The 26,625-nt window shown below is 41.8% G+C and overlaps 1 protein-coding gene across 2 annotated transcripts in view; it reads left to right on the forward strand.

Moving 5' to 3' along the window:
- GLI3 (GLI family zinc finger 3) overlaps positions 1-26,625 on the forward strand; it is a 215,748-nt gene that overhangs the window by 161,840 nt on the left and 27,283 nt on the right. Inside the window, exons 8-10 of one of the 2 annotated variants that reach the window (XM_027815314.2) lie at positions 9,252-9,468; positions 10,935-11,051; positions 12,325-12,465. In XM_027815314.2, the coding sequence (XP_027671115.2) occupies positions 9,252-9,468; positions 10,935-11,051; positions 12,325-12,465 (475 nt within the window). The remainder of the gene's footprint in view (positions 1-9,251; positions 9,469-10,934; positions 11,052-12,324; positions 12,466-26,625) is intronic. The other variant, XM_005446215.4, reaches the window with a different exon arrangement.

The raw sequence follows: 26,625 nt of genomic DNA on the forward strand, positions 1-26,625 counted from the left end.
GTGTTTTGCTGTTTTGTTATCACCCTTATTGGGATCTGCCTAAAGAAGGTGCAAAGCTGAGTGAAAACTTTTCTAGTCTCTAGATAACTGCATGAAATTTGTTGTAAATTAAGGCTTAGTTGCAGTTCAGACTGAGTCAAAGTCAGCCCAGGTGTAACCCCACTGAAAAAGGTCCTATTATAAGTAGACACGTCACATATGTGCAGCTCAGGACTTTATTCTCCATGGTCTTGTACTGTGCATGGTTAATCTAAAGAAGGGAATATAATGCTCTATCATGCCATAATAGCTTCATTTTATGCTCTCTTTCAAGAAGTGTGAATGGCAGAGAAGTGCTACAAAGTGAATAAAAATGAAATTCGTCAGTATTACAGAAAGTTACATCTATTTCAGGCTCTGTGGAAATATAATTCTGCAGCCAGCCTCTTATAGAAAGCTCATATAGATTATAGGATGGGGTCATTCAGGGAGGTTGTTTTGGGGATCACCTGCATCTTGCATTAGAAGGCGATGAATGTTTTTCAGCACAACAAGACGGCAAGATTTCTGCCTTCAGAAAGTGTATAAGGTAAGAAGTCAAGCTACATAAAGAATACAGACTATGCAGGCATGTGCTGCATGCACATTTACATGTACATATACACCTATATACAAGTGTGATTTGTGTATGCCTGTAAATGTATGTGTCACAGATCTTGTAATTAAATGTCAGTTTGAAGCAACTTGCTACAGATTGGTTTAGTGTTACTTGAAGAGTTTAAAGTAATTGGACCCAGTGCAATATTAATTCCAGGAAAGTTCTGAAGCTAAGAGAGGTACGCTAAAGTTTAACACTTAATTATTTCATTTTGAGACCCTAAAAGCAAGTATTAATTAGCACTTTCCATGTAATCAATGATACCAGTTTTAGAAACCAAAAAATACTTACCCATTAATTTAATTCAAAATTATGTTTGCCAGAAGAATTGTGAGCTTGCATGGGTGGGGGGGTGGAGCACAGATGAATTATGCGAGGTACTGTTAATACAAAGTCCAGTTAGGGTCCTGAGGATTACTGAACAGCAGTATTCCAGCAAAAAGGACAAAGCTGTCAATGCTGTCTGAGCACATAAGGTTAATCAGTGTGGCTGTGTTGCTCTCAGTGAAACTATTCCATTTTACTCCGGTATATGGCAATATATTCATGAAGAAAATTTTCTCCTAGCCTAGCAGATAAAACAGAATAGATAATGTGGTAAGCTGAAGAGAAAGTGCAAACCACAGTCTGTTAATTTTAAACTGGTAATAGGAAAGTGAAAAAAAGAGGCAACGATGTATGTATGTAAGTTAAATACAGTTGTAAAATGATGACTGTTATCTGATGAAAACTGGGAAAAAAAAGTGTAATATATGCTATACTGTATTAGATGCAGGATACATCTTTTTACAAATTCAGTTAGATGACTTGTCTCTATGTTAGTGATTTTTAATGAAACGTGTCAACATTACAGATGCAGAGGGATATTTGTGAACCTAGTCAGTTTTGAAGAATCATTTCAAAGGATTTCAAGTCTCATACCTGCCGTTAAGATCACGCCACGTGTCTGGTTTCATAGTCACAGTTTGATACTGTTTTCCTCTCTACTTAAGTGACAAGCTGTAAAATCAACTAATGGCTTGTCTGCATTGCCTACTGAAAGCTCACTGTTGTCAGTTAGAAAGTAGAGGGACAAGAACAGGATTTAAAACAAAACTCTTTGTTTGTTTTACTGAAAAAAGGTAAAATACTCCAAACAGAAGTGTGTTTTTAAAGTCTCCCTTCCTGTAGCACCATTTGGTTTTATTTTTGCAGCTAAGATACTTGAGGCGGCAAGAATTTTGCAGATCTCTTCAGGGCCACAAGTCTGCTGAATGCATTGTCACCACTGTGACCTGAGCAATTTGTCAACAGTCACTCTTGCAGGTTGTTTCCATCAAGAGGGGAAGTATGTGACAGAGTTGGAAACTTCTTACTCGCTCTTGTTTGTTTACAAAGAACATATACAAATTCCTGTTTCTGCCAACTCAAACAACAGGAGACAATTTTCTTATGCAGTGTTCCTGGCTGCTTCTTCTCTTCTAGGTCTTGTCCAAAAGAACTCCTTGGCTTTCTCTCTTCTGCATCTCCATTAAGGTCAGACTGTGAGTCTGTCCTGCTGACTGTCCGCAGCTTTCTGCGTCTGACTGTGAAGTATTCCTGGCTGCATATTACACACATGCATAGTTCCATCAAAATATGTACATGAGCTTCTGCGTATGAAGTCAGCTTATGCAGACCCCCTCAGCACCAGCAGCTCAACTCCCAGCCACCCTTACGTACGTCCCGTGGTTTGGACAGTTGCTCTTGCATGACAGTGGAGTGAATGAAGCTGTTTCCTACATTACTCCTCATACAAAAAGAGAATCTGAGCATGTGAAAAGCAATATTTGATCACTATTGACTTAATTATGACTTGGGTTATGACTCAATTCAGTTAAGACTGCAATGTCTGTAGGGCCCAGGTTTTAGGACAGCACTTAAGGACTTGCTGAAGTCAGTCCCTCTTCAGAAGTATTGAAGAGTTATTAGGGGTGCTTTCCTGAAGAGTAGCTGGGTGTGTTTTTAAAATGGGAAAGGTGCTTGTTTTGCCCCTTAACAACATTCCTAAACAATAAATAAGGACTTTGGAAATACAGACCAAAACCTGAAGGTGAAATCCTGGCCTAGTGTAAGGAAGGGATAAAAACTCCATTGAATTCAGTGAGTCCAGGTATTCACCCAACATTTATTAGTGGATTTCTGCACCTTGGTTTTTCAGTTCTCTTGCCCACAGGCTTCATGCAGCTCTTGAGGGACAGTAAGACAAAGTAGTGACATCTGTACCTACTTGAGCATGAGCTAGGAGAAGCCATGGTGTTATCCTAATACCTGGTGATCAGCTTTATTGAACATTAAGCCGGTCCACCTAAAAATTACCTCTAGCTTCATGAACATTTTGGAGGGACTTGGATCATTTGGTCTGCCTAGTATCAGTCGCTGATGGCAAAACAGATGATGGAGGCTACGGAGGGATCTGGGAGTCCCAAGGCTTTTCCACAAGTTGGGAAGGGCCCGTGTGCCCCCTTGCAGTGCAGGATACACCCTCCTTCATGGAGCGAGCGCTGGGACTGAAGCCTTCTCCTGCATTATAGTGTTGATGGAGCCAGTGTGCCTCACTATGACACATGCCTCTGTACTGCCACCACTTCTGTACATTTTATTTCAAGAACAATGTTAGACAGTTGGGGGGGACTACCAGGAAGAGCAGGGAAAATGATCAGAGGTCTAAAAAATTATGTTTGATGAGTTAAAATAGATTTGACCTATTTTGTCCAGATTAAAGATGAGAAAACTAGACAGGAAGAGGGTATAGTAATAATTTCAAGTATGCAAAAGAGAAAAGAAAGAAGAGACTGCAAAGGGGAAGATGCATGATGAGTATTGGCTAGAATAACAAAGTGCTGATCTTGAATTGCTGCAGGAAAGGTTTGGGATAGGGGATAGGAAAGGAAACTTTAATGTGGTAAACATAATGTGGTTCTATATGAATAGATAAAGATATCCCAAAGCAACAAATCCATCCTTTTGAAATTTAAAAAAAGAAAGAAGATTTTAAAACATAGGAAATGTCCCACTGGATCAAACTAGAGGTGCTAGATACTATCTAGTTACACAGTCTGTCTCTGATGGTGCAAACAGCTGACTATTCAAGACACTTACGAACCTGCCTGCTTTCTGACTTTCATTCTCTCTGTTCTCTCCTAACATCAATAATAATTATGTTAGCGATCCCAAAGCATATGCTCTCACTTGTTCCTTTTAGTATTTCTTTATGTTGTCTTTGGACTTTGCTAGTCCCATTTGAACCTGCTGGCTATGTCTGCCCCCTGGGGCAGCTGTTCCAGAAGTTCACCAATGCTTTTTATTCACCTGTGGCTTTCATTGCATGCCCCCTAGTTTACACGCTTGAAAAGCTCTTTTCAAAAAATGTTGCAAAGCAGAACCAGAAAAGGGAAAGCACTGGACTACTTTTGCAAGACGTACATGTGTGAGATCTTGCAGAACTGCATATGTTTTGTGATACAAGGAAGGTATCTTCACACGTTTTGTGAAGACAAGAAAACTATTGTGATATAATGAAACTGTCCTCACAGTACTCACAAAATTGGCATATCCTCTGCCATTTTGTGTCAGCCTGCCTCCTTATGCACACCTATTCAATGTATAGGAGAGAAGGAATTTTTCCTGATGAATTCACAGCTGTTTTGCAGTAAATTCCACAGCTGTGACCAGAAACTGGATGACCTTGTTAGTAGGACAGCCACAAAGTAGCCACAAAGTTTGGTTTTGATTATAATGTCTGTTTTTCTTCTTCTTGAAGTCTGTTCCTTAAAATTTGATGTGCTCATGTAATTGCAATGTAGTTCACTGCCCTGCTTTACCTCCAGTGAAGGGAGTTTGAGACTTTGCAGAGAGAAGAGAGAGACAGACTGACAGACACAGAAACCCACAGTATGGAAAAAATGAATTATATCACTGATGGGCTTTTCTGTCAGTGTATATGAGTTATTGATTGCTTAAGCAGAAGTATTATACGTTTTTTCTAACCCTTATTCCCTATAAAACTCAACAACTAAAAAGATAACTTGCATGTAGTTTATTAGTGGTCTTATATGCATTCATCTTTTTGTTTTTTCCCTTTTCTACTTTGTTTAAAGAAAAACCTCTGTAAAGGAAATACAAATCAGATTCCCTACAGTGGTGTAGGTTTTCATTTCTCAGTAGGTGTATGGAAGAAAAAGATTAATAATTCACACTTCTGTGAATCCAGATTTTTTTGCAAGTGACTGGTGTTTTGGAAAATGTGAACGGTTGAGGCAGCATCTTGCATTCTTCTGGCATCTGGATTTTGGAAGTGTTGAGCACCCCTTCTCTGAAATGAAGCCTCTTTAAAGTATCTTGAAAGAAATGTGCTGCAAGTTAAGGCCTCTGAAACCACTCATTGCTTTTAAAAAAAGCTGGTTGTTGGTTTTAGTAGTTCTGGACACTCAAAGTGATTACTTTCAGGTCTTGTTTCCGCCTCTTTACTGCATGGCTCTTTACAGCATGATTTTTAGGCAGTTACTGAGGGACACCAGTGCCATCTTGATCAACATTTCTGAGCAGGCATGGCTGCATGGGCTGGGCAAGGCCAGGTGGTGCTGCTGCCCACCCTTCCTGCTGATGCTGGCCTCCTGGCTAGAAAGCAACGTTAGCTTGGTGGGGCCAGCAAGAGGGCATAGAGCTGCCCATCAAGGCAGGGAGATCCCATGGGGTCCAAGAGCTGTCTGGGCTACCGGGATTCTTCACACATCCCGTATTAAAGAATTATTGAACAAAGTGTGTTAAAAACTTTGAGAAGGAGGGCAGGAATACAGGTGTCCCCTTCCCAACAGAGCGCTCGGTGCCAGCAGTGTTGTAAGCTTTGATATTTTTTTCTTCATTTTGTCCCACATCATCAACTTTATTGTCGAGCAGCCTGAATGGTTTCTGAAAAGCAGAGGAAGACCTGCCACCTTCTCTTCTCTTCACATCCTTCTGATCTTTTCAGATCAGAAAAATTGTCCAGGCTACCCTGTGACAACATCTTGCATGTGAGTGACGTCAAACCTGGGCAGGTCATCTTGCCTTATGGAGAGCTCTCCAGAAACAGCTGGAGATAATTATTTGAAGGCAGTGCTCTGAGCGATTTAAAAAATCACCCTGGTGGCTGAACCATTTTTGAGTACTCCCCTGAGCTGTGCTAGCTATTCCTCTGCTCCCTCACGATCTCATCTTCACTTCAGTCTGAGATGTTTGAATCTGGAGGTAGAGGGTGTGATTTGCAGGTTGCCAGGCTCCATCAGAAAATCCTAGTGCCTCAGACTCAACCATTTCTGCTGAGCACAGGGCAAAAGATACTAAAGAAATAAGGATTCCTCCTTCCCTTAGCCCATCTGTCCAGCTGTGTCTTAATGCATCTGCTGGTGGTGGTGGTGTTGTTTTCCAGTAAGAGCCACTAGCTAAGATGATGTCTGCCTCCTCTGCTGTACCCCAGAAGGGTACTTGCTTGCAAGTTGGACAGAAGTTGTCGATGCCTGACTTAGCATCCTTCTTCTGGAGGCTCATGTGGTGTTAAAGCAGATGCAGATGAAGAGGACAACCCTGTGAGGTAAAACCTGTCCTCTTGATGGAAGCAATTTTTATTTATATAGAGGTGGGAATAGTGAATCTCTTAACGTTTGAGCACTTGCACTGTACTGGTGTGAGGCATGTCACTGCAGGCCAGTGAAACTAGCTTCTGTATTTGTTGAAGCAGAGCTGCTTTTGTCCTGTTATGAGAAAGGTACTTTGCCGTTGGGGAGGCATCATCACTTTTTGTGTTCCTCTGCATGGGGCAGAGAACTTGAAGGAGGGGTGCTTGACCAAAAATACCCTATTGACATAGCAGTCTTTTCCCATCTTTGGAGAGACTGAGCGGAGAATATTGCCAAACCGTAGAAAATATGAGTGGGCTACATGAAGGGCAAGTTGTATGTATCCGTCTTGGTGCTCCTGCAGTCTTGCCTGTTTGGGGCCAGATGTTCCTCTTCAGCATCCAAGTTGCTGGGTCTCTTGTCAGCGTCACTGTAACAGCCTCCTATTGAGATAAAAATATATTCAGATCACATCTGTTCCTTCCTGCCCCTTCTGAAGTGTTTGGGAGGGATCTCCTGTGCTCTTCCTTTAGATAGATTAAAAAAGTTAATGTTAGATTCAGGTGCTCATGTAACTGTAGTCACAGAGCAGTGAGGGGCAGGTTCTGCATCTCTGAGCTGAGATCTTAAGTCAGTCACGTCTTGTGGCTGAATCGTAAGTTTGTCTTTTTAGCATGTAGGATTTGAAGAATATTACCATTTTTGAGCCTGGACTCGCAAAGCTAGGTATTTTTGTGCAGGCTTAAACATCTAGAAAGGAAAAACCCCAACATGTATTTCCAAGGGTGCTATGTGCTTGGAGCTCCCAATGAAATCAGTCAATTATTTTTTTTCCTTTTAAACTGATTCAGCTGAAGGGTGAGGATGTCCTAGGCATTAACCACTCACAGTGGACTAAAATACTTCATCCAAATTGTTTCTGTGCTGCATTTGTTGATCTTGATGAATTTGATAGCATCTTCAGGATGGTGCCAACTAGTGTTTGAAGTGTACGAGAAGAACTCACAGTGTATATATGGAAGCAATAAATGCTGGCGTATAGTAAGGAGGCATTGTTTCAGCCTTATGTATGACATTGTAATTGTATGTTTTTTAATGAACAGACCGGAGTAGTTACACTTAGGAATGTTTGTTCGCTAAAAAGGAAAAGGGGTGTTAAATCATTGTGTTCTTTGATGAATGGCTTGTGCGCTGAAGAATAAATTGAACAAACTGGCATAGAGCTCGGTGAACATGAAATCAGCTATTAGAAGAAAGCTTGTGAACAAATTCTGAGCCTGATATGCATCTTTTGATTAATGCCCTATCAATCATCCGTAGTGGCTACCTTAGCTAAGTCATGCAGTAATCATCCATGGTTGCTTACAGGAACACTAGCAGGGACTCTAGAGCTGCAATAACTGAATATTATTACAGATTTCTCCCTAACTCTTGCTGTGAACAATTACTGTTTTCACTACATTTCTGCCTCCCTTTATTAAAAAGAATACAATACAAAATGAAAAGAGAGTTCCTCAAAGACCAGTAAAATTCTCCCAGGGTATTCTTAATGATATTCTGTCCTAAATGGGCAAACTATTGTAATGCAAAGTTCTCACCAGGAATAATAGTAATGTAATCACATTGAAGCTGTCTCTTTATGGATTGTAGTCAAACAGACAAAATGTATAGTCAGATTAATGAACACAGACTTTCTGTAGAATTATTATTTAAAATGGTTGAAATTATTTTAGCTCTTTTTGTATGGCAGTATTTTCAGTTAATGCACTTAACAGCAACAGCAATTAAGACTCCAGACTGTAAACTCGGATTAAACCCACCCATATGACATTAGAAGCCTTGATTTTTAAAAGGTATTGTGCTTGAACCCCTCTCTTTGAAGACCTAATGTTTTAAATTTGTATGTCTCTTTTGAACTGTGGTTGTTTAGCTGTTTGGGGTTTTTTTTTAAGAAAAAGAAGATCAATTAATACACTACTTCTTCTTTTTGGTTTTGGTTGGGTTTTTTTTGGTTTTTTTTATGATTTTAAATTATTGGCAAATGTTTACAGGAGAGTCTCATATTCCTGTGTGTGAAGATTTAGTTCCACACCATTTATTTCTCGAGTGTGACACAAAGAATGGTTTGGCACTACCCACAGAATAGGTCCTTAGATGGCAGTGTAATTTCCTCCCAAGTCACTGTAGTCTGGGAAATATGGTGAAGTAATGAAGTGATGACAGGTATTAACATGCATAATGGGCTTTAATAGACATTTAATGTTGTTTAACTGGAAGAAGGAGAAGTGCTTTCCCATTGGAATATTTCTACATTGAAACTCATTGATCACCAATTTCAGAGGGGAAAGGTTAATCCATCAGTTTCTGTAACCAAACGGCACTGATGGAAATTCTTTAGGTGACATTCTGGATGAACTGAGCTTTCCATCTTTGCAAACAAATGAGTGATATGACAAGCATGGTGTTCAGAACACATTTAACCAATTGATTTTCTCTCCTCTTGTAATAAGATCTAGAGACATATGAAAGAGCGTAGCATGAGCCAAGATTAAAGGAACTGCTTCATACACGCGAACATAGGGGAACTGCATTATCAATAAAAGTACTATAAAGCATGTAGGCACCCATTCTTTCTCTTTATATAAAGTTTGTTATTGCAATAAATAGCTGTTATTGAACTGCTTGCCTTTTATTTCAGTTTTCCTGAATTTTATTTCAGTCGGCTTTCTGTAGTTGCCTGGTAAATGTGAGGAAAAAATGTTATGTTTTGTTATGGTATCATTTTTGCACTCACTAGGAAATCCAGGCCAATTCTGGATTTAAACATAGGATTTATCATCCTTTGGGGCACAAAGAAAAATATGAGGGGGAGGGAGGAAGGGACATGACTTAATGTAAATATATCCAATCTATTTTAATGGTTTAATCTGTACAGTTCCATACTGTAATGACCCTCATCTTTTTCCTCCCTCTTCCCTCCTTTTTTCTCCCAAATTCAGCCCTGCTCTGAGTTTCACATACCCTCCTACACCAGTATCCCTCCAGCAAATGCATCAGCAAATTATAAGTCGTCAGCAAACCCTAGGTTCAGCCTTTGGACACAGCCCTCCACTCATCCATCCTGCTCCAACTTTTCCTACCCAGAGACCTATTCCCGGCATCCCCAGTGTTCTGAACCCTGTCCAGGTCAGCTCTGGACCTTCTGAGTCCACACAGGTGAGAGACAACAAAAGAAATCTGTGCACCCCATTAATTTAAAAATGAAATAAATGGCATTGTCTCGATGGCAATTAATCAGCACTGTCACTGAGACCCTTCGATAACAGTTTTCTTGCAGCTATAGCATTTGCAGTCCCTTTATTATAAATCACAGGAGTGTATGCGTGGTTCCTGATTGGTAGTGTGCTTTTTAGTCCTCATAAATACTTCAGTGCGCTGTAGCAGCTTCTCATTCCAAACTGTCTGTCCTGGATCTTACAGGAACTTAATAGTGGGCAGTAAGAAAGAGGAGGAAAATGCATCAAAAACACCAAAATTTTGAAGATGAGCAGCTTCAACTCCAAATCAGATCGGCTGTAATATACACAGGGTCATACTCTGCCCTCCTGACACAGGTGTAACTTGAAGTAACTCACTCCTGTCTGTGAGAAACAGAGGATCTCAAGGATAGTGCAGAGACTTGAAGGTTTTTTTTCTCTGATTTGTGCAAATTTGGACTTCAAATGACTTTGAATTAATCATTTCAGTAAACCAAGGTGTGTTCTCAAAAGCTGGCGATGTGCAGCCGTGAATCAGGCCTGTAACATGGAGTTTATCACAGTTTGTGGTTTGCCTGTTATTAGCTAGTGCTGTTTGTTTCCAGATGACCTGGGATAGGTTATTTATCAATCTGGGAGCTGTTTATCTCCTGGCTAGCTTTTACAAATGTAGAAGCAGAACATGCTCCTGTAGGAAGCATATTGATTTTTTGTGGGGTCCATGCAAGTTCAGATATCTCTAAAAGATCTCTGGATTCCTACAAGATCCATTTGCAGGTGTAGATAATGGTGTTCAGTCTAGCACAGCAAGCAAAAACCAAGATTCTGGCCTGTTCATGTCAGCAGCAGTTTTGCTATTTACTTGGGAGGACCCAGGACTTCACCTAGGATTTTTTGGCTAAGCCTTGCACTAGTGTTCAGTTTTTCTTTCTATCTACCATTATAATGGGAAACACAGTAAAAGAGCTTTTGTGTGCCAATGTTCAGTGCAAAACCTTTCCTCCAAGTGTGAAAAAATAAATCTTGCCCTTGTGTTTATTTGAATGAGCACACAGTGATTTTGCTTTTCAAAATTGCCTTTCTGAAGTCATCATTATGTGGAAAATCAAGTTCTTCCTACCCGTCCCTGGCCTGACAAAACTGCTATTGGTTTGTAGCAAGGAACGACATCAAACGCCGTCCTCCCTGTTCCCTCCCTGCTCCATTACAAGGTTGAGCAAGGCAGCTCTTCTGCGAGTTAATGCTATGTAATTGAAGCACAATGTAATTGCACATCCAATATAATTAACAGTGTAGCTTCTCCAAATAATGTTGCTGAGCAGATGCTGCATATTTTTGTTTGGAGCTACATATTTATCACCGTCTAATTTTGTCTTCTTTCGGGGGGAAAAAAAAACCCCACCAAAACAACCAACGTGCCTGCAGCAGAATAAACCCACAAGTGAATCTGCCGTGAGCAGCACTGGAGATCCCATGCACAACAAGCGCTCCAAGATAAAGCCTGACGAGGACCTGCCCAGCCCGGGAGCAGGAAGCGTGCAGGTATGGCCGTCAGGGTACACCCATAAACCTTTTATCTTCCTGCTGGAGGGAAAACGCACCTTGCCTGTAGCACATGTTTTCAGCCTTCCTGCACTCGTATGGCCCTTCATTCAGCGCACACAGACAGGCAGGCTGGGCTCAGGGTGGCCTGGCTTAAATGTGAGCTGTGAGGGGCTGCTGCAGAAGAGGGCAGAGAGGGAGGAGGCAGGTGGAGAGGTGCCTCTGATCAGTTAGAGAGTGCTCAACCCTCTGTTTGCCATGGAAAAGCGAACGACGCATTCAGGTCTTTACTGAGGACTTCTTTTCTGTTCAGCAAAAATACTTATGCCACCTTGACTTTGACCGGGTCTTAGCACTGTACTGCACTGAGGCCTCAGCGCTGGGCTCCTGTCTCACTCGCTAGACTTTCTATACCAGTCAATGCCACTGGTTTTAATAAAGCAAATCCCAATTTGCGGTGACTCGGAGAGATGAGAATCAGAGCCTCCATCTAGTGAGTGAATCCATGAAAAGAAAGTAGAGGTCTGTCTGAATTCTTTAGCAGGTTTGAAATGGAAAAATAGCACGAGTGCATAATCTGAACCAAACGTTTATGCTTACATCTGACTCTCTTAACCTCAGCAAATAACAAACTGGAGTGAATGAAGCACTTGAGGAACTGAAGGTGGAAAGTCAAAAATCAAAATTAAATACTCTCTGCCCCGGCTCACCCGTTTCATGCACATATTATGGATGAGAACAGACTAACAAGTAGCCTGAAAGTTAGCAGTTTGCTCTTGGAAAGGTTTTAGTGTGAAAAAATGTTAATGGATTAACAATGAAAACACGCTGTGGAATACTGGTGATCCGGGTTGTGTCTAATCCTAGTACTAAAGTCAAATTCATTTATTTCAACTATATTGAATATTGTCTTTTTCGCAAGCAGCAAGTGTACAAATAACAAGCTGCTTAAGTGTAGGGAGAGGGAAGCCAAGCCTTTATGATTTGCTTTTAATTGAAAAGCAAAGGGACTTTTTTAGATGCTCTCTGGAGTGAGTACTTCTGGGGAGGAAAAATGTATTTTACACGTATAGTCTGCAAATGGCTTCTGGCTTACCAGGCCTGTTTTGGGCTTCGGTACTTTTTAGAATGGAGTAACATAGTGAACTTAGAGGAAAATAATCCCCCTGTCCCATCATCTTTCTTTTAATGCTGAAGTAATTCACTTTTCTTCCTTCTCAGTTTTAGAATTTCCTCTCTTCTCTCCTCACCCCTGTTTTTTTCCTCTCTCCAGGAACAGCCAGAAGGAGTGACCCTGGTAAAAGAGGAAGGGGACAAAGATGAAAGCAAACAGGAGCCTGAAGTGGTGTATGAGACAAACTGCCACTGGGAAGGCTGTTCCCGGGAGTTTGACACGCAGGAACAGCTAGTGCATGTAAGTTAATGGTATTCAGGAGCTGGGTTTTAAAACTACGTGACCTTTTTCATGGGGGTCGGGTTCTCTGACCCTGTGCTGAGTCAAGTTTCTTAGCTAACAGCGCTGCAAACTGGAGAGGGGTTTATGAGTTTCTGAGAATAAAGAAAACTCGGAGCCACAGTGCTTGACCTGTTCAGTCAGCTAAAGCTTAGTGTAAAATTCAATAAAGTCTTCAATAGAGATTGTAATGGCTCTGATCCTGTAAGCCAGCAAACGCTATTTTGAGTTAGAGACTTTGATAGTTATTGAGTAATAGTAAGCTGGACATGAATTATTATTAACCTTTAGCCAAGTTTGATTTTTTTTCTCCCCAAAGGGACTGTAACAGTAGAAATGGGTGAGGGGAATTCTTCCCCTTCCCTAAGCGGGGGTTTAGTATCAGTTTACTGTTGTGTGTAAACTGAAGGTGGTTATTTGGCTAAATACATGGAGACTGAGTTATTTCAGTCTTTTTAGCAAAAGCAAACTGTATGGTCTTTTTTATGCTATGCCAAATATTAGTCTGTCTTCCTTGTTTTTTATTCCTCCCTGCCACCTCTCCAAAAGAAATGATATTTTTTTTCTGTTTTGTAGTATTGTAAGTTAGAAAATGAAAAACGGAAATATAGAATATAACTTGGCAAGTGCAGTCCCCACAACATTTCCAGCCTTCTTAGCTAGCAGCACCTCTCTTAATTACCAGCATCACAGATCATATCAAATACTCGGGGCGGGGGGGGCAGGGGGGGAAAAAGAGTTGCTAGTACAGATTAGAGAAGAACATCTTGAGCTAATCATCAGTGTGTCAGAATTGTATATATTGTAGAAAACTGTTTAATTCTTTCTTGGAGATCATGCAAAATCTATTGCAAAATGTGGCCAGTGCTACTGAAATACCTTGTTGAAAAAAGTACTTTTCTACCCCAAATAAATAAAAAATACCCATCATATATTTCCAGACACTATGCAAAATGATAAATCGATGCTGCAAAGCTGACTTTAGTAAAGCAATGCCAGCTTTCACTTGCTGGAGTGTGAGAGCCTCTTGGTGTTGTACTTGGTCATCATGATGTATATTCAGTTTCTTGCTATTATTAGGCAGTAGTAGTAACAACTGTAGCAACAATAATAATTAATGTAAGACTATCAAAACCTAAATCTTAAATAAAAATGTAATATTTTTTAAGAATCATTTGGACACATTTTGCACAGATAATTCCCTAACATTTTAATAGGCCAAAATTAAATGTGAGGAGAGACTCTTTTGGTGTCACAATATCTTTCTTTTTGGGAAAAAAATGCCATACAAATGGCTGCTGCAAAGGATTGGACACATTTAAAAGATCAAGTGTTGGTATTGCGATTGATTCCATGCAAACAGACCAATTGACATCATCTGGGGCTCTGCACAGGCACAGTCTTTCTATCTGCTAATAATTGTAAGGCTGAAGCTTTATGATGCCTGGAAAACCTTTCTCAATATTCAGAAACGATCCAGTGATGATAAATGATTTACACCAAAATACATGAAATAAAAGAGAAATTCAGAATAAAGGTGCCCTTGGTAATGAAAAACAGGAAGAGGATTTTGTGACGTTTCAGATGTAAAATTTAATTGAATTTCACTATGCCTGTTAGTTAATAGCTAATGTTTTGTGGTTTAAGGCAAATTAAACTGACAGTGTGATAGTTTGATTGTTTGGGGTATTTTTAAATGCATGTGTTGTTTCTGGTGTGATTTTTATAGCGAAAGTGACTATATTATAAGGGTCACAATCAAGACTCTTCTAAAGAAAAGTGTATTATATTTCTGCACAATAGCAACATCTGAAATGGGTTTCTCTAGACGTAAAAAAGCGATACAAAAAATGTTTCTGTGATACAAGGAGTACTTTTTGGCAGGGCTCAGGATTCAGATATGTTACGATGGCATTTAAGATTACGAGGTGCAAGTCTTGACTTGATACCCTGAAGACAATAAATTCATCATCGCAACCATCACATTCAAGTAGCACAAATCACGCTGTAAGAGTCAGCGTGACTCAGTGATGGGGCCCTGGTCTGTGATTTCTTTTGCTGCTCTGACAGAGCCCTGCTGTGGGGACTTGAGCGAGTTATTTCTGTCCAGAATAGCAAAGGGCTTCAGACATCTAACTCTGTTTGAAAGTCTCGCCCTTCACCCCAGTCTGTCCCACATTTTGTCTGCCCTTGATTGCCTCAGCCCTCCGATGTATACCTGCAGCAGCTAGGGAAACGGGGTCCACCTCTCGGGAGGGCTTCACGGGCGGGCAGTCCTGGTTTTCCTTAGGTGCGTGACTCTGGCAGAAAGCGTTTAGTACCTGGGCAACACTTTGGTCCTTGAAAATCTTCCCACTGATGTGGTTCATGCATGCCTCCTACCCAATGCTGGTGGGTAAACCCCAGTAAATACAAACTGCCGTAGCTGCGCTTACCTCAGTGTCTTTGCAGTGGGTGAGTTCCTGACTTCGCTTGTGCATGTGTGCACCTGAACTGGCACAGACAGGGTGTGTGTCTCAGTGGCATGCATACATCCTTGACTCGGGAATATTTACACTGCAGTAGCAGCTAGAGGCCTCATCAGGAGTCCTGTGGTGCTAGACCAGAGTCCCATGCTGTTAGGCACTGCTCAAATGCAGAAGAGGGAATGGCCCTGATATGGGCATGAGGTCTTCACCCTGCAGCTCCAGGGCCACGTACATCAGGTTATTCCATGCTGTCTGGAGTTGCCTGAGCTAGCTTGTGTACAGGTGGGACTGTAGCTAGTATCGTGCTATTAGCCTTTAAGTCTTGCAGCAGAACTCTGCCATGTTGCAGGTGATTCCCAACCTGCTGGCAGACTCAGCAGAACCTCAGTTGCTCCAGCTGATTTGGAAGGGAGTTTTTGGAGTAAGATGCTGGACTGCTATCTGGGACATAAAAAGTATAGGCAGCCATCCTGTTTTGTTGACTCTACTGTGGGGTAGTGATCATCAAGACAGGGGCAACTGGCATAAATAAAGGCTTAAATTGCCTTAGCAAGATGTATTTGGATAACATCTGCCAGCTTACCTGTATTCCCAGACACTCAGAAAGGGTGATTAGCGTGAGCAGAGAGCTACAGTCACGTGTTCAGAAGTTGGGTGGGGGTGATACAGCACTACACATGTGATACTACATTTTACCATGTACACACACCTACTTGCCCATACTATGGGTAGTCAAGTGAACTGTATAGTGAAACTAAGAGTGGTCTATGTAGACCTTCACAAAGGATTGCATGAAACACCTTCCCTGTCACCCACTTCATTGAGTACATGGTATGTAGCATATACTCAGTAGAAAGGAAAATACATTTGTATATTTCACTTGGAAGTATTTCAAGTATTCTTTCACCTGTTCAACACTCTAAACCAGTTCCCTGGGCTTTGAAAGTTCACCTGGGAAGAAGAAATTTGTAAAATGCAGAGTTTCAGAAAAAAGGCTTAAAAAAAGCATTCATCTACATCCTGATAAGGCTAAATTTTCAGGATCTACACAGGCTAGCAGTAAGTCTTTTAATGTGCATTTTTTTTTTTTTTTTTTAAGGGGAATAAAGCTGCTGCTTGTAGCTATACAGAATAGTAAGATATCAGACCCAAGATGTCTGATGGCGTGGAACAGACTGTTATCCAGACATTGCATCCCAAAGCACTGGAATTCTAGAGGAACTGCAGTGTTTAGGGAAGAGATGGAAGTATATTTCTAGCTGTTTATTTTGTTTCCTAAAGGGTTCGGTACCTCAGCATGAATTGTAGGTGCACCAGGTTGAGCAGAGCTTGGGAGAGCTTTTCCACAATACACAAATGCACACAGTTCACGTTATAGATGTCATTACTCCCATCACATGTAGGGTGTACACGCAAGCATGTATGCATGTGTTTTGAAAGAAGTAAATAAGAATTTGTGTATATTCTGGTCTTTTTGTCACATGAGGATAACTCTATTATGTTTTTGGGAATGATGGGACCTGATTTACTTTGAAATCAACCGTAGGTGAATCAGATAGCAATATCTGCATTGCAAAGTGATGTGCATGTACATATAGCATGTATGAAATAGTAAATACAAACATAATCTGTGTCTGAGTATGTGGTGTAGCTTTAGAGCAGAAATTGCAACCTTGGGAACAATAGTCAGCATTTGATGGCATTTTTCTGCCTTACTTTCTGTAGCAAAGTCCTGCTGTTATTACTGTAAAATGTGGGCGCTAGTGGAAGTGTGCTTAGGCCCCAAGAGGCAGTGTTTTCTGACTGAATTTATGAACAGAACCTGGTCTGCTATGAATAAGTAACTGAAAAGCTACATAAAAGAATCGTTATTGACCCACCCAGAAGGGTTTGACACTGAAATGATTTTGGTGCAAGAGCTCTTATTTTCAAGCGATATGTGCCGCTTAGAATTCAGTGTGGTTAAATTTTCATGATACATACACCAAAAGGCAAGGTGTTAAACCATTCAGACACTCTGCCTTATTTATAGCACCTATCCATCCTTCTCCCCCCCCCCCCCCCCCCCTTTCTCTCTTACAGTTAATAGAAAGATTCATGATTCTTCATGGTTGTCTATCTAGCGTCTGACAGTACCGACTGCCCTGCTAAAGCAAGTCACTATCTATAATTGATATCCTTCTATGGAATAGGGTACTGGCTGCAATTGAAGAGTTTGCTGAAAGCTCTTAAATCCTGACAAGTTCTGCCCTTGTCCTGGTTGTTGCTGAGCTATACTTCTGGGATCCCAGGGTTATTTGAAGTTGGTGCAAGAGGGATACGTGTGTTGCACATTAGCAAATCGTAAAGTTGGAGAGGTGTGTTAGAGCCACCACTGCATTCTCCTGCCAGCTAGTCTTATTTACAGTGCATTGCACTGCTGAAAAGATTGCTTACATTACTGTTTGAACATGTGTATTATAGGTTTCTTTCTTTCCTTTCTTCTTCTTATTAAAAAAAAAAAAAAAGATCTTATTTATTTTAAAGCCTCAGTTTGCTGCTGGGGTCTTTATCATTCAGCTGTTTAATTAATTTCTCTGCCCAGCGAGATATTATAATTGGGCTTAGCTGAGCTCAAGTTTGTTTTAAATATGTGATAAATGCACTTGAACGCCCAGAAGCTAATAAGATACTGTATATTTTTATAAATCTGCTTTTTGTTGCAGTTTATCTCCCCCCCCCCCCCCCCGAAATCAGTTTTAGAATAAAATATTGCAAAAGGGTTAGACACTAAAGATAAAAGTTTGTTTAAGAAAATCATCCTTCAAGGAAATGACTGAAGTTATTGTTAAATATTAATACAATGGCAATCAGAAAAATGCAGTGCTGCCTATTTCTCATCCCCCTTGCTGTGTAGCCTTCATGGTAGTTATTTTTTTTCATTTTTTAAAAAAACGTGCTTGAAGAACTGTAGAGCTGTTCTTCGTTAGGGTTTTCTCCTTAATTGTACAGCAATAAAAATCTCTCATTGTTGTTACATTTGATTAGATGAGATCAGAAAGCCCTAAACTGATGGCAGTGGCTTACATTCAGGATTTCGTTTGCTGAGGTCTTCCGCCTGTTTGCAAAGAGCCGGTGGCTGGAGCACTCCCCCAGCAAGCCCTGGGGCAGCTGCTGTAAGGCTCCATCAGTCTCCCCTCTCACACCAGAGGAATGTTTCTTGTGTTTCTTAGGGGCCCACATGTTCTCAAGCTAGTCGCAGTGCCCTGAGGATACCCAGAAGAACCATTGTGTGAAGTTCTTGATGTTTTTTCTCCTCCGCTCCTACAGAAAAGGATGGGTTCCACTCTGACCAACAGAAGCTGGCAGCGATCCATGGAGGACCTACATGGAACCTGGGCTGTGCCCACAGCCTGCCTCTCCTCAGGTTTCATGGCTTCTGTTGTGATAGGAGGTGTCATCAATGATGTGCACCTCAAATCACTTAAGAATGTATCTGATCAGGAGGTGAGGAGCACACCACTCTCAGAAAGACTAGACCTCTTTGGAGTGGCTCATTTGGGACGCCCAGAAAATAAGGATACTCAAAGTCAATAGATGTGAAAGTCTCACTCCCTCTACTACCAGGCTGCCTTTGGCCTCCGGCTTCTTTCTCAGCTTCTCTCCTGTAGGAGAGCGGTAGATAAGGACTAGATCAGGAGTCCTCAAACTTTTTAACCAGGGGGCCAGCACGCGGATGAAGTGGCAGGCAGCCATCTGCGGCTGCTTGGTTTCCCCCCAACCCCTGGCGGGGGGGTCTGTAAATACCGGGGGCCGGATTGAGGACCCTGGGGGGCCGTGTCCGGCCTGTGGGCTGTAGTTTGAGGACCCCTGGATTAGAAAGAGTTTAACCTCTCTTCTCTAAAAAAAGATCCACTGGCAACTGGAGAATAAACCAGATTAGAGTATTTCCCCTGAGTGACAGCTGCAGTGGCGGAGCTGGAAGTGACCCCGAGCGCTGCGTGTTGCCTACAGCTTGCCAGAGGAGAAACTTTCCCTGGAGCAAACAGCCCCAAGCTGCCAAAGCCCACAGGGTGCTTCTCCCAGCTGTGCAGGTAGGCATCTGTGCCTGAATGCGGCAATTACACCCAGCTGCCCCAAAAGGCAGGTGATCCTTTGTGCGTTAGTGATTTCTTTCCTCTGGGCAGTAGAGGTGTGCTTGCAAGCTGGTCGTGGCACAGGTGAAGTCCCAGCTACATGAAGCAAGTCCCTTCACAATCCCAAAGGGGTGTCATTATGTATCCCAGTTTGCCTGCAACTCCAAATACATGCAGGGATTTATTTAATTTTTAATTCTTCCTCGCAGAGGCAGTTTTCAGTGCATTTTCATTATAGTTTTATTTGGCTGTAGCACAGTAACACAGAGAGGCTTTAGCCCATCTGCAGGCTCATTGTGCGTGGCAGTGACAGCTACTGCCCTGAAAGGTTCAGAAATGTTTCCTTTAAATTGAAAAGAGTAAGGAATAGATAAGAACATGAAATCCATTATAGTAATCATTTCTTTCCTGACAAAAGGAGAATGTTTTACGTACAACAGCAAAAGTTTTTTTTGTTGGTGGCTTTATTCTATTTTATCTTATTTTTTAATCTCTGGGGTCTGGACCCTATTCCATATTTGGAGAGGCAACACTGTGGGCAAAGGAAATCATGCGAGAAGCGAGACAAGCCCAGGGCTTGGGCTGAAGGTTGGGACAACATGGGAGTTGTCTTGGAGGTGAGCAAGTGCCAGGGAAAGTTTTTTCCGGTTTGTGCATCCCCTCAGTATATTTGATCTTTGTGGATGAGAGGGAACAAGGGAGAGGAAAGAGAGAGAGAGGGAGGATACGATATAGCAAATAATCATGAGAAAGATCTGTCCACAACTTTATAGATTTTGAAATCTCTTCTTCACTGCCTGCTTAAAGGCTGAGTTAGAATTAAGACACCACCTTACGGTGCTGGATCATAGGCTGCTGAACCCATAGTTCTGAACTGCACCAGAATGGCAGCTTCGTCTGTAGCCCAGCGATTGATGACATGACATAGGAAGGCTAGTAAGCAGGTCTGTGCCCCTAAGCACATGTTGGCTCTCTCCTGGTTTCCATATGGGCACCTAACACAGACTTGTTTAAATAAAGCAACTCTTTGACCCCCCCATCAAAGGTAACCATCTAAGTGCTGCCGGGTTTGAAGGTTAAGTAACTGCAGACAGACCCCACTGCTGAGCTGTAGCCTCAGTAGCCCTGGGGGTCTGGCACGGCCCCAGTTTGCCTGCCCAGCACATCCTTGCTCCATCCTTGCTCCCCACCAACCACTGTGATGCCCGCTGCCTTCCAGCAGTGTTCAAAGTCAGCACTGCTGCCTGATGAAGAGGTCTGGTTCACTCGGGGCTTGACCCAAAGGCCAGCTGTGCTTTGCTCGGGTCCCTCAAGCACTCCCCTCCACAAGCGCATCGGCAGTTCCCCTACCTAGAGTCTGGCTTTTGATGAATCACAGGGAAGGGGAAAAAATAAAAAAAATAAAGTGGGGATTTCTCTTCTTGATAGAGAGAGGTTTACAAAAAAAATAAATCCACTCTAATCTGTGAAGTATTAAAGAGGGGATTTAGAGAGAGAAATGTAATCATTTTTTTATTTTAATTCCTCTGTAATTAGCATTTCTTTCACAGCATTAGGAAAAGTTGTTCGTCCGCTGCTGCTACAGCTGCTGCTCACATGAGTTGCCAGAATCACTGTCTTTAAGTTGGTGTCCCTGAAAGAGGTTGCTGAACTATGACAGTCGTTTAAATCATGCTTCTTTTTCACTGTTGTAGGTAGGGATGAACAGCACTCCTCCTTCCTGTGCCCCCCGAAGTTACTCTAGCCATTGAGATTGAAATTGTAACAAGTGGGCACTTGAGCAGAAAGGGATGTGTGTGGCTGGAGCAGCATTTGGCCCCTGTCTGGGGTTTTAATCACAAAGCACTATTTAGGTGGTTTGTGGATATACATACTTAATTGAAGTGTTTATTTTGCCTGAGAGTTCAGCTAGTGAGCTCTTCCAGGTTAGTGGTGTTTCACAGGTGACTTCGAGTTTTGGGGAGAAGTGTAGGGTAAGCAGCTGCCAGGCAAGTCCCAGGGGAGCCGGCGCTGACTGAGGGACAAGCACTAGGCAAGGGTAAAGCTGCAAACTGAGATGGCCCTTTGGCTTCTGACTCTTGTTGGCATATCCTGGAGAAAACAGAAGAGGGAAGCCCCTGCCTGTTTTTTTCGCTGTCTCCGAGCTGCAGGGAAGGTTGGGCTTGTGCATTGACTCCAGGTACTTTTTGGTCCTGACCAAGTGGCCAGGACAAAGCAGATGTGCCTGGACAGAGCTGCGGTTTCTGTGCAGCTTTTTCCTGCCTTGCCTTTGCTAAGTGATTTGCTGCTATGTAGCCCTTGTTATTATGCTGAACCTGTGGAAGATCTCCCTCAAATCTTCAGGAGTCCCCTGCTTGGTGTGGTGTGTCTCTGCACTGCTTTTATTGTCTCCCAGTGAACAGGATTTTTTCCCCACAGTGCAGCCCATTCATATCTTTGTCACAAATGCCATTTTATCCCTTGTAGCTGCCCATATTCTACCCAGAAGGTTTGCCTATAGAAACCTGATGCCTGGAAGAATAGAAATCCATGAGCGCTGGCCCAGCTACTGCATGTGGAGGTGTTTTTTCTCAGACAGAAGCGGCAGATCCGCATGCATCAACAGTGGCAGGGACAGGCAAGGTGAACACAGGCGCGGGTGCCGCTTCTGCCTTTGATTTTGAGAGGGCTGGGCTGCACAGATCCACTTTTGCAGTCTCTTTTGTTTGTACAGCCTCTTAATAGAAAGAAAAAAACAACAGATGAGCCTTTTATCGTGCTGAAAGAAATGTAATGTTTTCTAGTGCTTTAAACTTTTGTGTGAGCTTGACTTTTTCTTCCGGGTCTCTGGTACCTAATCAATAAAAGGAATGGGTGGTGGGTTTGTCAGGAGTGGGTCCTCTGGTGGCTTGCACTGTAGGTATGAGGTCTGCATATACCATTCTTACATGTATCGCAGGGCTGAGATGCTGCAGTTCTCGGTGAGATAAAGTAGTCAAGCTGAAAATGAAACAAAGCTCTAACTGTATCCCTCCTTGTGTTTAGCAGAGATAAACTACAGTGGAGTCTCAGTGCTGCTCCGTTTGGCTTCTGGCAGCAGCTTTAATTGGTAAAATGCAGATTTTTTTTTTGATCAGGAGAGGATTATTCTTGTTATCAGTCTGGAGCATCTTATTTCAAGATGAAAAGGCTTCGCTGAATTACAGATGCCAACATTTTTACAAAGCACTTTGGCGATTGACATCTCAAAGAGAAAGTATGATTTATTAGCCTATAATGGCTAACACTGAGCACTGGGCTAGGTCCCACTGATTTGTGAAATTGCTTAATATGAATTGCCTTTTTGTGTAATTCAAGCCCCAGGTTTTTAAAATAAACTTAGAATATGAAGTGTATGAAACATTACATACCTGGAAAGGGAGAAGGGTAATGGGGCTGTGTAGCTAAAAAGAAAAGAAGGCAAAGGAATAAAGGGAGAAAGAGAGAGACAGAAAGGAAGAGAAGGAGAAAGAAAAAAGAAAGACGGAAAGAAAAGAAAGAAAGAAAAAGAAAGACCTACTTCTAAATCCATCTTTGTGGTGCTTTTTTACAGAGTTTGGTTGATATGTTGGCAGGGTAAAGATTAATAACAAGCCTTGTCGCTATCAGTACCTGCTTGTCGATTCTCTGTAACAGGGCTGTCTGTTCAGCATGGAAATTATTGATTAAATAAAAATTGCTATTAGATTGTGATGTGATCCATAATCACAAACAATGGTGGACATTCTTCTTTCAGATCCCAAGCCATGCATCAAGGTTTTCCTTGTAGTAATTTATATTGTGCTGACACTCGCACCCATTAGGCTTTTATCCTCTCCTACATGTGTCAAGAAAGCAGTAAAAGAAAGAACAGCAGCAGCACAGCACCAGGTAGACACTCACTACATTTTCAGAAAGAAACACAGCACAGCTAAGCCCATCTTTTGCTTGTAGTTAGCACCTTACCTCAGCAGTGATTTCTGCCAGATAAGGGCAAGCCCCCTTGAATTCAGGGATCTTTTTCAGAGTGTTTTCAGTGAGGGCGAGAGCTTGCCCCACAAGTATTTGTACCTGAAATGTTCACTGTCACTTTTTTTCCTTCTCTCATTCCCTTGGCACTGGTTTTATTTATGATCCTTGTTTAAGGTACACCTGTGAGTAGATCCCCCATGTCAGGACAGTGTGGGAAGGGGATAAGGCATCCAGGGAAACCCAGTATGGTTTTGTGGGTTATTTTTAGCATTCTGGAGTGTGAAGGACGAGTAGCTTTCCTGTATTTACAGAGCTCTGGTGCTTCCTAATTTGAGGAATCCAGGATTAGAGTGCTTCAGTTAAGACTGCGTCACTTTAGGCTGAGTTAATGAAAAAGATAGCATCTCACTCTTCACAGCACATGTGAGCATGGTACCAACTTTCTTCCTCCTGTGCGAGCCTTTGTCTAAAACTGAGGGAAACTTGGTCAAAATATTGTTGGGAGTTTGGCCGCTTATAGGAATAATGCCCACACAGCTTCTCTGTCCCTTTGTCTCAGAAGCCCTTAAACAAGATGTATGTATGTCCAGACTGATGAAGCCCACCTGGCCTGGCTGCTGGGGAGCAGCATCCCTGTAGCTCTGGACTGTCCATTGTAGATTGTTTTGCCATTACCAGCACTAGGTAGGATTACTGGAAGAGTTTTATACCACTGTACAAGAGCTGAGAACGTAGAAACTTAATACACTATGGGTATGCAGTGATTTTTATTTTTTTTTTTTCTGTTAGTGTAGTTTTTCTTGAAGGTAGTAAAATAAAGGCTTTGTCCTTTAAACCATCAGCACTAATTATCATACGATGTATATTTCTGTGTCATGCTACCATTAGGATATTTTTTTCATATCTTTCCTGTGCCTAAACTATTTCAAATATTACCACAGACAACCCAGAAAACCCTACCTGCAGTATTTGACTGTTTGCCACATTACACTCATCTTAAAGAATGTTTAACAGTGAGCTTAGCTTACTTCATTACGCAGAGCAAATAATAAGTTTTCAGGTTTGGCCACTGTCATTTAAATCAAGAGACGGCTTCATTTTGCAAAGCCGGAGCATGTGCCTTGCACACCTCCCTCTGGTGCAGCCACTTTCTCTTCATGGACCAGAGCCAAGGGATTACCAGCCAGGAAATTAATTGCCAAGGGGATTCCAACACTTAACGGTTAGTAAAAAAAGCCTGAACAAAGAAGTGTGTTTTGTGTCACATTCTGGAGGCACTAGGCTCCAGCTCTGATAGTTTTTGGATGAGGGGGAGTTACAGAGATACAGGACTGCCCTTTGGTTTACTACTGCAGACTTCTGGGGCTGATGACCAGCACAAGTCTGTCCTGTTCAGATGGTGCCACAATGGTATACATAGGAGAGGAGATGAATCTTTGAGATAAACCAGACTGTTTGGGATTGATTTTTAGTTACCAGAGGCACCTTAAGTTCACTGCAAGTCAATTAAAGTTAGCTCGTGGAATTCAGGGCAGAAAAAAAATTTCTCCTTGGTTCTTTTCCAAGTGTGTTAGGTGATACCCCCATGTTCCTGTAAGAGATACTGCACAGTTTTCATTCCAACAGCTCAAATGTCTGTCTGTGGTCTTGCTACAATGCAAGACTGTCTGTGGTATATAGAAGAGAACAGCAAATGTTACCCGTGGCAAGAGAGGGATGAAAGAAGGTATCTCTGCTGCCACTCCCTGGAGCATCAGGGGCAACTGAGCTCTACCACATGGCAGAGACCTTTGCTAACTCTGGTTTTGCTAGGACATGACGGGGACAACAGCCAAGCCTAGCACAGATGTGAAAGGTAAATTCTAAAAGGATGTCCAGTGGAAAAAGCTGAGGGAGGTCTCAGAGGAGCAATAGACTGTTGCATGTGCTGAAGCTTGTTAGAAATGTTTCTTGGAGATGTTAGGAAGGAAACAGCCCAGATACTTTCTCCAGTTCAGTTGTGATGTGGTGGCTTTAAGACACTGCTGCTTCTGTCACCCACCGATGTTGGATTAATTCTACCAGGATCTCCTCTGTGATGAAACAAACGTTAAAACATACATCACCTAGTAAAGATTTTGGTAACGCTTATCACTGCCATAATTTTTCTTTGTAGTTTCGGTGAAAAGTGTTGTGTGTTTTTAAGTCACTAGATTCCCAGATTTCTTAGGGGTTTTGTGTGTGCATTTCATTGCAAAAGGTGGATCAGGCCTTATCTCCATCTGAAAAGCAGCTTTCTTAGGTTATATATAAGGAGACACTAAGCGCATTTATTGAAAAAAATCCTGCTATTCAACAGTCTTTTTCTGTGGACAAAGCATTGGTATTTTTATCATACAGGCAATTTGAATGTGTCCATGTGGTAAGCGTAGGACTCTTTAAAAAAAATTAAAGGCTAAAGGCTCTCCGATTGATTTACACAGGAAGATCCTGCTGAGGGGTATCTTCTCTTTCATTTTAGGTGGTTCAGTCTTAGGTGTGCTGTAATCATTAACAAAGTACTAAAAGCAGAAGAAAGCACACGGTTTTACAAAATCATCTGGTCCAAGGCTGAACTAGATGAAGTGCATGTTGTTCTGCAAGTCCTGTCTATGTGCTTAGTGTTAATGGCTATATGCTTCATACACCCCGAAGAGCAGATCCTGTTTAATTGTCTGACATTTATCTTGCTATTTTGCCCCTTTAGGAGCATAGGATTTTCAGTAAAAGGAGGCAATGGTTGGGGGTTTTTTTGTAAGGGATAACTATTTTGCTAATCCTTCTGCATAGATAGGTGACCAGTTGTATCAACCTGGGACTTCGGAAGACTTCAAAAAGTTGTTGAAATGGTACTTTTTAGCATTTCCATATTCTAGCTTGCTATAGCCTTTCATAGATTTGTAAGTAAGTTGGCTCATGGGATTAAGCGGTTTGTCTCTCCTAATATAAAATGATATAAAGCTGCTGTAATATATGGTTACATTTTAACTCAAAGAGCCTGTTCGTACTAACCTGCTTGCAGTGCGTTTCCAAGCCCATGCACTGAAAGGCAGTATAAATTTTAACAGATTTTTGTCATTAAAGCCATACAATGTTTATAAAACAGCTCTGACTTTATATATTCATTTGGTGCAGCACAGTTGTTGGGATATTTTGCTGGGTACCTTCCTACTTCCACTTTTTTCTGCTTTAGGCATCTTTACTGTTGAGCATTTATTTCTTGGCTCCACCAGTCTGGTCTGTGCTGTGGAATGTAAAGATTAGAAATCTCTTTGCATTTTATTTTCTTGTGAACATGCCCTATTTTAAAGGAAAATATTACTACTTTGAGTGTGGTTTGAGCCCACAGCTCAATAACTAACTGCAAGAGATGCTAAATCCCCGCTCTTGCAGAGAGCTTGGTGCATTCGGACCCGATCAAATTTAACGGGCTCCAGGCTGCCGTAAGAGCCTGTGCCAGCAGAGCAGTGAACAGAATCAAGATCTACTCATCTTGGCTAGGAGCAATGGCTGGAATTTATCAAACCCAAACAATATGGAGGGAGAATAGT

The sequence above is a fragment of the Falco cherrug genome, chromosome 4 (genome assembly GCF_023634085.1).
Source record: "Falco cherrug isolate bFalChe1 chromosome 4, bFalChe1.pri, whole genome shotgun sequence".
Lineage (NCBI taxonomy): Eukaryota > Metazoa > Chordata > Aves > Falconiformes > Falconidae > Falco > Falco cherrug.